The following is an 11581-nucleotide window of genomic DNA, read 5'->3' as shown; positions in this document are numbered from 1 at the left end:
ACATTGACATAAGCAAGGGGAATACGAGGAGAGTTTGATATACGCACACTTCATAAATGATTTACAGATCTCTGAGAAGGCAATACAAGTGCCAGTCTGTTCGATGCACATGACCAACAGACGACCATTGGACGTTCTTCTTAATGGAACCCAGGCATGAACACCAACTCGTATGCAAAGTTGATTATAGAGAGAACAAACTCCCATTTTCGGAAGTGTAACCTCATTGCAAAAAAGAAGGGCTGATTTGAACGATAGACTAATCCAATAAAGCAGTCAGGAACTAAAGCAGAAAAGAAATTCGTACAAGAGGAACTTCAAATTTCACAGAAGAAACAGCTAATTCAACAAGGAACATAGTCATGAATCCAGGCATAACGATAAGCAACACATTGATTGAAGAAAAGTTCATGTACATGACCGCATCTTGGATTCAATCAGACAGTGAGAATCCATAAGGCTCACTTGTGCCACTACGCTTTATTTCTTTCCTCGAAGTTTCGCTCCAAGAGCTCTCTCCAGTTTAGAGATAATCTGCTGGTTTGGAATTGCCTTTCCAGACTCGTATTCTTGGATTATCTGTGGCTTTTCATTTATCAACTGCAAAACAAGGAAACGTACTTATCAGATTTATTTTGCTACAAATTGACAATCTTCTCTATCTATGTCCAAAAAAAATTCCCTTTTTGGGGGGTGGAGTCCAAAGAGAGATAAAGAGGCATACTTGAGCAAGTTGTGCCTGAGTCAGCTTCTTGTCTTGTCGTGCTTGCATGATGGCTTTCTTAAGTTCAGTTGGTACCTTATCATCTGAAAACATAAAGCAAAGTAACACAGGACGCTTTCAAAGGAGAATGATATTGTGGTACTCTAGGGACAATAAGCGCAAAAAACAGTAGAACGTAGGCATAACTGCTCAACATCCAGGTCATAAAATATCAAGACAATGATCAGGGAAACAAAAAAAGAAAGAAAGAATTGATTTTAGGAAAGGTAACAAGGGCAATGAAAAGGAAAACAGAGGAAACAAAGACATCGTTAAACACTGCTCAGGAGAAACATCATAGAAATGAATAATGAATTAATTTATTTTCCTTTTTGTTGTATTTATATTATAGATTGTGAATTAGTCCTGTTTCTAAAGTGTGGTTGATGCAGAGAGAGCAACTAAAGGATGTCAATTAAAACTTGATCATGCCTCAAGATTGCCATGTGCTTTATTTCCCCAATTGACTAAAGAGATTTAGAAATCATTGAAAATTTTAAATGCACAAGAGGTATAAACTGTGTTTTGGGAAATGTATGTTCCTTAAGTGTTTCAAAAGGAAGATGCCGTACCCATGCCAGCATATGAAGCAGGCACAATAAAGTAGATACCAAAAACATCAGAGCAGTTGAGAAGTAACTTTGACTTTTACTTGCAGATATATCAGAGATTAAGCATGGTAGTTATCCCCTAGAAGTTTATCTAGTTTTGTTGTAAAAGGAGTAGCTCAAACTTACGAGACAAATTTTCAGTGTCTTCATCAAGTTTCCTGGTGTTCAAAGATGTACTGCTTGAGGCAGCCTTGTTAGAGCCCGCATTAGCTGCATCACAATATAAATATCGTGAGAACAATTATCACTATAAGCAAATTCCATGAGGATACAAAAGCAAGAACATGTGACTTGGCAACAGTAGAGGGGAACAAAGCATCTTAATGTTTCAACTGATAAGTGAACCGGAAAATATATATATATATATATATATATATATATATATATATATATATATATATATATATATATATATATATATATATATATATATNATCTGATCTGAGGTTGCCCAATAGGGGCCTGCCCACCGATTATAGCTCGATGGTGGTGAAAATATTATAATACTGCATATATATATATATATATATATATATATATATATATATATATAGAACTAAGCCAGAAAGAAAACACTCCAAACAGCTAATTGTGTTCACACTTGACGAACCCTTGTTTACAGAAGTTTCCACACTTAGATAGGTGCAATTCTGGTATAAAATTCTATTAATGATAAGAAACAACATGACTGCTCAAGTGAGAGGGAATTCCAAGAGAGACTCCAGTTGGCAAATTCAAAGTTCAAATTAAGAAATTAGCCAACTTCAGTTATAATCTGAAAGGAATTTCCTAATCCAAAAAAGAAAAATTGAAAGGAATTTAAGATATTACCACTTTCTAACTTCTCCTGCTTTCTGTTTTACTAGTAGCAAATAGCGGAACAATAAACTCTGAATACAGAAATTACTCTACCAGCACACCAGGATAATGATATAATATCAATCGACACAAACTTAAGCAGTAAAATTGCATGTTTGATATTTGCAAAGGTAGCCTGGACGACTGACTTTCAGGAAAAATCTATCACATTAGGAATAAAATGCACCCAAAGCAGACATTGGTTCTAATATACCGCCAAGATTAGCATAATCAAAACTATTTGTGATACAGATTAACTGACATTAGCAATCATAAGCACATACAACAAATTGATCATAGATAAACTGACATATGCAGAAATCAGCAATAATTTAACAGTCAATAAGGACAGAAAGAGAAGTAGCATACACACGTCATTACACAGGTAGACAAATTAAAGTAACAAACTGCAGAAAAATGGCTAAACACGGACTAACAACAACTACAATTACACCTTAATCTCAAACTAGCTGAAGTTGGCTGTACGAATCCTCCATGTCCATTAAGTTATACACATAATATCAGAAAAAAGGAGAGAAAATCAAGCAATACAAAATAGGAGCTAGAGATGAAAACAAGTAAATGAGCAAATGGTGAAACAGACTAATGACTACAACATCTCAATTCTAAACTAGCTGAGTTACTCACCAAGTCACCATTTATTCTAGGTTATCAATCAATGTTAGTATTAATTGGAATTACTTGCAATTACCTTTTTAAATGACTTGATTGTGTAATTATTTTTTACTCCGTCACTGCACAAAATTTAAATCCAATTCTCTAGACCCGTTCAGCTATACACAGAAATCAGAGTCACAGATTATCGAACAAAACAAGGGGAAAAAAGACCTACAGATGATAAGATGACCACAGGCAAACAACAACTACACTACAATCTCAAACTAGTTGAGGTGAATTCTCCAAATTCTCCCTATCAATTCACTGAATACCAGGAAAAAAAAGACGGAGAAACAAGCAATACAAAACGAGCTAGGGAAGATTAAAGTGGTTTTTCATTTGAAAAACTGAGAACAGGAATTTAACTTTACAAAAACAGCTCACAACAAGCACTTTTTACAAAAAAATTCTACTATATGCGATAATACGGAGAGGATAATCGTGTTAAGAGAGAGAGAGATGAAAGGATAAGGTACATTTTTTGACAGTTTCGATCTCAGCGCCGGAGCGTCGGGCGGCGTTGACGGCTTTCTCGCCTTGCGAGCGGAGCTAGGGAAAATTAAAGTGGTTTTTCATTTGAAAAAACTGAGTTAAAAAATCTTACTTAACAAAAACAGCTCACTACAAGCACTTTGTACAAAAAGTTCTACTATATGCGATAATACGGAGAGGAAATCGTGTTAAGAGAGAGAGAGATGAGAGGATAAGGTACATCTTTTGACAGTTTCGATCTCAGCGCCGGAGCGATGGGCGGCGTTGACGGCTTTCTCGTCCTTGCGAGCGGAGCTAGGTAAAATTAAAGTGCTTTTTCATTTGAAAAAACTGAGTTCAAAAATCTTACTTGACAAAAACAGCTCACAACAAGCACTTTTTACAAAAAAGTTCTACTATATGCGATAATACGGAGAGGATAATCGTGTTAAGAGGGAGAGAGATGAAAGGATAAGGTACATTTATTGACCGTTTCGATCTCAGCGCCGGAGCGATGGGCGGCGTTGACGGCTTTCTCGTCCTTGCGAGCGGAGCTAGGGAAGAATAAAGTGATTTTTCATTNTCGATAACTGGTTCCCCCTTTCGTTGACGAGTATTTGTAAGCTCTATCATACTCACAGTGCGTCTTGTGCTATAAAAGCGATTGAGGAATTCTTGCTCTAGTTGATCCCAGCTATCAACAGATCCAGCCTCGAGGTCTATGTACCAATCAAAAGCATTTCCTTTTAATGAGCGGACAAACTGCTTGACGAGGTAATCTCCATAAGTCCCAGCATTGTTCCATGTCTTAACAAAGTGCGCCACATGTTGCTTTGGGTTACCCTTACCATCAAGCTGTTGAAACTTTGGAGGTTGATAGCCAGCAGGCATCTTCAACATATCGACCCTTGCAGTGTACGGCTTTGCATATGTTAGGGAGGATTTGGCAGCAACTTCATATTTGTTCTTAATGGTTCCTTCAATGAACTCCTTCAATTGATCGATTGGAATCACCCCTTCAGATGAGACAGGGATATCCTTAGTGGATGCTGCTTGTCTCGGGGGAGAGTCACTCTCTAGAACCTCTGGGAGCTTGCCGAGTGCATGGGTGGATTCTTCTTCCATCAAGATTCCCACCCTGTCTGTTAGCTTGTCAATTCTAGCCTCTTTTTTTGCATGCATTTGGTCAAGCCAGTGATTGCTTCCGTCAAGTTTGCCAACTGCTCCTCCATAGATGAAGTGTTTGTCACCATGGCTTGCATGATTGTCGTGGACGACGGAGAGTAGCATGGATTTTCACACAGATTTATCCTTGATTGGCTCACGCTATGCGGTGTAAGTGGGGAGGATCCATCACTTGAAGCATCATCATCTTCCTTCATAGCAGAGTGCTTGGATCCGGAGAGGTCAAGCAGAGCAAGAGTTTTCTTTATCTTTTCAGCAACATCGCTTCCTCCTTCAGATGCGTTTGTGGAAGATCTTGCTCCTTTTGAGGATGAAGATCCGAAAACAGGGGTTGACGTGAACGGCACTTGGGGTGCTTGTTGTCCTAAAGAGCTTGCTTTGCTCCTCGTAACTGGTCCGGAGCTTCCAAAGGTGACATCGAGGATGCTTTCCACATCAGCATAGAACCTGGAGTTAGCAGCCTTGGTGGAAGTTGAAACGGAGTTGATTTTCTTTGAAGCCATTTCAATATTCTTGAACTTTGGTGATTGAAAAGTTGAGATGAGAGGTAGAGATTGTCCCACTGGGCGTGCCAGAATTTGTAGACAATAAATTTGCGTCGAGAAAATAAAATCAAGACCGAAAATATCGCAACAATCGTAGTATTTTATTTCAAATATTTGAGTGTACAATCTCTATGATTCCTCTTATTCTACTTTTCTAGTATAAATAAATTCAAGGGCCTTTGAGCTTGATCTTGAATTTGAATTTGATTTATTCGTCGCAAACACTTTGATTGTTGCCACGAATTTTATCACAAACAAGTAGCCTTGATCTTGAACGCCTTGTATTTGATTTGACTTCGTTCTTGGTCTTGAATACTTGAATTGTTCTTCATTCTTGAGCTTGAATACTTGATTTGTTCTTCGTTCTTGAACTTGAACTTGATTTCTTGAACTTGATTGCTTGAATTTGAACTTGATTGCTTGAAGCTTGAAACTTGTGGAGGAATTTGTAGTGTTTGATCCACGAGCTCTTTCTTGCTTCTTGTTATAACTTCTGGTGTCTTTTCTGAGTTATGAAGACCCCTATTTATAGTTGTGAAAGAGAGGAGTTGTGATAAGAACAAACTCTTTCCAACCAATCAAATTGAAGTGTGACATGTCCGCATTTGATTGGCCAGAACATGTCATTTGCACACGTGACGCGATTTCATTGGCCTTTTAGTGTGACTTGGCATGCCTTGTCATTTTTACACGTGGCATGATCCTATTGGCTCTTCCGTTTGACTTGGCGCGCCACGTCATTTGACACGTGGCATCAAACTGGGCCTCTAGGAAGATGGCATCTTGGGCTTAATGAAGTGGGCTCATCACTTTAGCCCAATTAAATGGGCTAACCCAATGGATTAAGACTTCTTTATTTAATCCATTTATATTGGAATTATATAATTAATTCAATTATATTAGCCCATATATTTATTTGGACCAATATATCTTGAATTTAAAATATAGTCCAAATTCTTTTATGAATTTAAAATTTATATGCCTACAGTATTATTTTAAGTTTGAACAATTGACGTTCCTTCGTGGTAACATTGGAGTTGCGAAATCATCAAGTGTTCAATTTATTGCCCAATTCGGTGCACTCCCTCCAACTTTTTCTCTTATTTACTATTTTATTTGCATATTTAATTTTTTGCTAGTAGTTAAATTTTCACAATATGTTTAATGTTGCAAAAAGAGTTTGTAATAAGGTTGCTAATCGGGGTAATCGGGGAAATAGAAAAAGAGGTACTACTTCAACATCTGGTAGTAAGACTCTACATATGTTTCTGAAACATCACCTGATAATAATATAGATTATGAACAATTACAGGAAGATTTCGGTATAGAAAATAATGAATTAGAAATTGAAGATGTGACACCACTTACACTTAGTAGTATTGGAGCTGGTAGCACGGGTGGTGGTCGTGGTGCTAGAAGTAGACCACCTGTGGCCCCGACTACTAATCGGAGAAAAAGAAGTAAGGTTTGGAAATTTTTTGACAAAATAGAGAATACCGATAGAGTTAGATGCAGACTTTGTAATGATGATTTTAAACATAAGACTGGAGGACAAATATGGGGGACTGGGACACTTAGTAGACATATAAGAATTTAGCATCCTATAGAATGGGGCTTTGATTTAGATGAAAATCAAGTACTCGAGGACTTATGAAATATGGAGTTAGCAAAAATGATTGCTTTGGGTTGTCTACCTTTTTCTTTTGCTTCTTCATCATATCTTATTATGTATATTCAAAGGATTTATAATCCTTTATTTAAAGGTATCCCTAGAAGTACTTGTAGATGTGATATCTTTAGACTTCATGGACAATATCAAACATACATACGTTATTTGTTTGACCACCTTCCTTGTAGAGTTTCTCTAACTTCTGATATTGGTCATGCTGTTAATGGAAATGATTATTTGACAATTACATGTCATTGGATAGATGATAATTATTGTATGCAAAAACGTATTATCGCTTTTAAATATGATGAAGGTCAGAGTCATACTGCTGTGTTTATAAGTACTACTATTTGCGAAGTTGTTGAATTTTATAATCTTAAGAAAAAAGTATTGTGTATGTCTTTTGATAATGCTTCTAACAATAATGCCGCAATTTTAATATTAAAACTACCTTTGCAACCACCACTTGACGAAATTTTTCATGTTAGGTGTGCATGTCATGTTTATAATTTAATTGTTAAAAGTGGCCTTGATTTATTTTCAACTGAGATTACTCATGTTAGAGGAGCAGTTGGTGTTATTCAAGGAAATAATAAACAATCTAGAATTAGGGAATTTAAGAATAAGTATACCGAGCATAACCTTAACCCCAGATTCATGCCAGACGAAATTGTTATTAGATGGAATTATACATACTTATTTTTAAAATGTTGCTACAAATATAGATTGCCAATAACTGAAGTTGCTAATGTGCATTGTACTGATCCAAACCGTATGTTAACAACTACTACTTGAGAGGCCAATAATGATGTTGTTAAATTTTTACATAAATTTTATATAGCTTCTGTTGAGTTTTCTGGAGCATATTACCTTACTGTTACTATGGCTTTAGTACATATAGTTGAAATTTCTTTTCTACTCTCTAATTTAAGAAGAAAGAAAAATATAAGGATGCTGTTGAAAAAATGCAAGAAAAATTCAAAAAATATTTCTTTCCAATTCCTCCGATTTACTTAATTGGTGTTGTTTTAAATCCTTCTATTAAGATGTCTGATTGTCACCAATTAATCAATGCTTTATATACTTATATGGAGATTGGACCAACTGAAACCCTAGATATATATTATTGTATGAACAAGCTAAATGATTATTTACAACAATCATATAATTATTATGCAAATATATTTGATGATGATGCTCTTAATGTAGGCAATGTTAATCCCACTATGCATTGTACCACTGCTACTACTATGGATGATGATGAAGGCCTTGATAGTTTTAATATTTGTTCTACATTTCCTACCACTCAAACCAGTAACAGAAACATTGATAAACTTCAATTCTACTTGCAAAAGCAAAAAGAGCCTCGCACAAAGGAATTTTCACCGTTGGGATGGTGGCATGAGAATGAAAAGCAATTACCTGTTCTTTCCGCTATGGCTCGGGACGTGCTGAATGTGCCAATTTCAACTGTTGCAACAGAGAATGCATTTACTCAAGCAAGACAACAACTTGGAGACACCTGTCACTCATTGGGAAGCAACGTTTTGAAAGCTTTAGTATGTTTCAGAGATTGGATTAGATCGGAACGAAGAAATCAGGGACGTGAAGATGTTGATAGACCAGAAGACGAGGAACTTGGAGATATATTAACACATGGTAACCCATCTGAATTTAGCACTCCAGAAGATGGCCAAGAAGTTCATATTGATTATGAAGAACTTTCTAAGGAATGCAAAACCTTTGAATTTACTATTTTTTTCGTTAATTTACTTGTTGTTAAATGTAAACTTCAATTTGTAAGTTTGAAATAAAAAAAAAAAGCACTTGCAAATTGTAAGTGCAATTCTTTTTCCATCTTCATTGTAGTAAATTCTTAATGAAATATTCAAAATTTCAAATATAAAGATTTAAAGCATTTGCATCCTTTTATTCAAATACTCTTTTTATAAGATTGTTTTTTTAATTTTATATTTTTGCCTTATATTAATATAAATTACGATGGTCATACAAAATACAAAAAAAAAAAATACTAACCCGGCCCGGCCCCGCCCCTTGGATCCGTAACCCTTCCGGTTTTTTTTTTACTCGGATGGACTCGAACCTGTTAAGCCCGATTTTGAATAACCCGTAACCAGCCCGAATTGGAAACCGCTCGGTCACCTTTTTTTTCAAACCGGCCCGGCCCGGCCCACCCGTTAAACACCCATAGTAAAAATTCATTTAGAAGAGATAAATCAATAACTAAACTTTCAACAACAATAGCATATCTAGTGTAACACCACATAGTGGGATCTGAGAAGGATAGTATATACGCAGACTTTACCCCTACCTTGTGGAGTTAGAAATGTTATTTCCAATAGACCCTTGGTTCAAGGACAATAGCTAAACTTTGATTAGTTAAATAGATTAAATCCCATTTATTTCTATTAGGGCGAAATTGCCTCGTGGCCACTTAAACTTATACTTATTTGCAGAGCCGATATATGAACTCTTGGGTTTCCCATAACACCTCTACTTGAGAAAATGGCTACTAATAAACACTTGTGATGGTGTGTGTTGTTCAATTACTGCTGACATGGATTTAATTTAATATTTTGTCAAATTTATTTTTTCTGCACATATCCCTTCAACTCCTTTGAAACTCGCCGGAAAAAACCTTCCAAAATTGGGAATCGACCTGAAATTTTGTTAGATTTTAGCGGTTAAATATCTCCGGCGATTGTCTTCTTTCTCTTCCCCCACTCACTTCCATTATTTTATCATCTTCTCATCTACAAAATAAGAATCGTCTGCAAAACCTTCAGGTTCGACTTTTACCACAAAAAATCATAGAGAAAAAAATAACAAAAACTTAGACATAAAAATCACCACCTCCAAAAATCAGAGAGAAAAATCAGGAAGCGGCGAATAACTTTTAGCACGATCAAAATCATATTCGTTCTTTCCAGCAAATCAGCAAATAATTTCAACAAATCAAAAAGCAGCGAACACTGTTTGCTTTTCAATTTCTTATTACCCGTTCATACTACAAAAATCAGATCCGATTTCTTTCATCTTTCTTGATCTGATGGGTTTGTTTTTATGATAATGGACGTGGACTTTTCTCTAAGGTAGAATACATCAACAACCCCTTAAAATTGTCATCACTTTTCACTTAGACACTCTATCTTAAGTTTGTTTCATTTGAATACTTTAACCACAGCTTTATTGGGTCATTTAAACACAAAATTCGTATGCAACCAAACATAAAAGGTGCGCGTAATTCACATGCCAGAGTGACGAATAAAATGAGGACACATGGATTTAACTTTTAAAAAGTAAAAACAATTTGAAAATAAAATAAAATATAAAAACAAGAACCCCACCCCACCCATCGTCATCTTTCCCAACGGACTAATCCTCAACCACGTTTGCTCGATCTCTGAAATTGTCACCAGCTTCCATTTTGAGCAAATTCTATTCTATCAAAATTCTTTCCCATGTCATTTCCAAAAGCTTGCAAAAGCTGAGATCATTTAATCGTCTCAAATGCCATGAATCTCCCAAAAAAAAACGGCGAACTTGATATACGGCCATGGAGGCTCCGTCCATTATGGGCCAAATTTTGCCATAAGTGAATCAGTTAGTGATCTATTTTGCCCAGTTCTTTTTTATTTAAGGCTAAATGTTCCGCGGCCAATCTAGATTAGGTTTTGGTGGAAGTGGAGCATGATAAATTGAGATCTGGTTGTAAATTTTNTTTTGAAAAACTGAGTTCAGAAATCTAACTTTACAAACACAGCTCACAACAAGCACTTTTTACAAAAAAGTTCTACTATATGCGATAATACGGAGAGGATAATCGTGTTAAGAGGGAGAGAGATGAAAGGATAAGGTACATTTATTGACCGTTTCGATCTCAGCGCCGGAGCGATGGGCGGCGTTGACGGCTTTCTCGTCCTTGCGAGCGGAGCTAGGGAAGAATAAAGTGATTTTTCATTTTGAAAAACTGAGTTCAGAAATCTAACTTTACAAACACAGCTCAACAAGCACTTTTTACAAAAAAGTTCTACTATATGCGATAATACTGAGAGGAAATCGTGTTCAGAGAGAGATGAAAGGATAAGGTACATTTTTTTACAGTTTCGATCTCAGCGCCGGAGCGACGGGCGGCGTTGACGGCTTTCTCGTCCTTGCGAGCGGCGGCGGTAGGCGCCTTTTTCCGGATTACTACCGGTTCCCAATCTTGTGCTATTCCACTCATCTTTTTTCTTCTTTGAAAATATCTCTAATCTGTATCTGGATTTTTGGATTTTTGGCTGCTAGTATTACTGTTGAAGAAAAGCTTGTTGTCGTACACTTATATAGTAAAGGGCTTTAGGAATATTTTAGTTGCGAGGTTTCCTTTCTAACCCGGCCGTCTAATTTGACGTGAACACTATTCATATGCTCCCTCCGGTTCACAATTTGCTTTTAGTACGACTATTAAAAAAATATTAAATTTTATACAAAAATACTTATTATGACTAAATTATTCCTAATTAAACATTTAATGTGAGGAGTAAGAAAACTTTTTAGAAATATGTACATAGGAGTTATTTTGTAAAAACAAATTGAATTCTTTCTTGATTACATAACTGGACACTTATTTTGAACCAAAATGAACAAACAAATTGGACACTTATTGTGAACCGGAGTAAGTAATCAATAGGAAAATTAAGAAACTAATTTGATATTGTAATTTGTCGGGGATTATTATTTTTAGCCCGCGACAGAAATTATTTATATTTGATAGCCAAAAAGAGTATAAAATTTGTAT

At 36.0% G+C, this 11581-nt stretch overlaps 1 protein-coding gene across 1 annotated transcript; it reads right to left on the bottom strand.

The window, feature by feature from the left end:
- LOC109228733 (multiprotein-bridging factor 1b) lies at positions 227 to 11128 on the bottom strand. The gene is made up of 4 exons (XM_019393917.1): positions 10894 to 11128; positions 1501 to 1584; positions 725 to 807; positions 227 to 600 (listed from the first exon to the last, which is right to left on the bottom strand). Exons 1-4 carry the CDS (start codon positions 11024 to 11026, stop codon positions 481 to 483), a joined length of 420 nt encoding a protein of 139 aa, XP_019249462.1. The 5' UTR covers positions 11027 to 11128; the 3' UTR covers positions 227 to 480.

This window comes from Nicotiana attenuata, chromosome 7 (genome assembly GCF_001879085.1).
Source record: "Nicotiana attenuata strain UT chromosome 7, NIATTr2, whole genome shotgun sequence".
In the NCBI taxonomy this organism is placed as follows: Eukaryota; Viridiplantae; Streptophyta; class Magnoliopsida; order Solanales; family Solanaceae; genus Nicotiana; species Nicotiana attenuata.
This window is presented reverse-complemented; position numbering and strand designations above follow the sequence as displayed.

Coding starts and splice junctions, on each gene's coding strand:
- LOC109228733 (XM_019393917.1), bottom strand. CDS start 11,026: ATGAGTGGAATAGCACAAGATTGGGAACCGGTAGTAATCCGGAAAAAG. Junction 1,585..10,893: donor GATCGAAACTGTAAAAAAAT/GTACCTTATCCT, acceptor ATTGTGATGCAG/CTAATGCGGGCTCTAACAAG. Junction 601..724: donor CTCAGGCACAACTTGCTCAA/GTATGCCTCTTT, acceptor CTTGTTTTGCAG/TTGATAAATGAAAAGCCACA.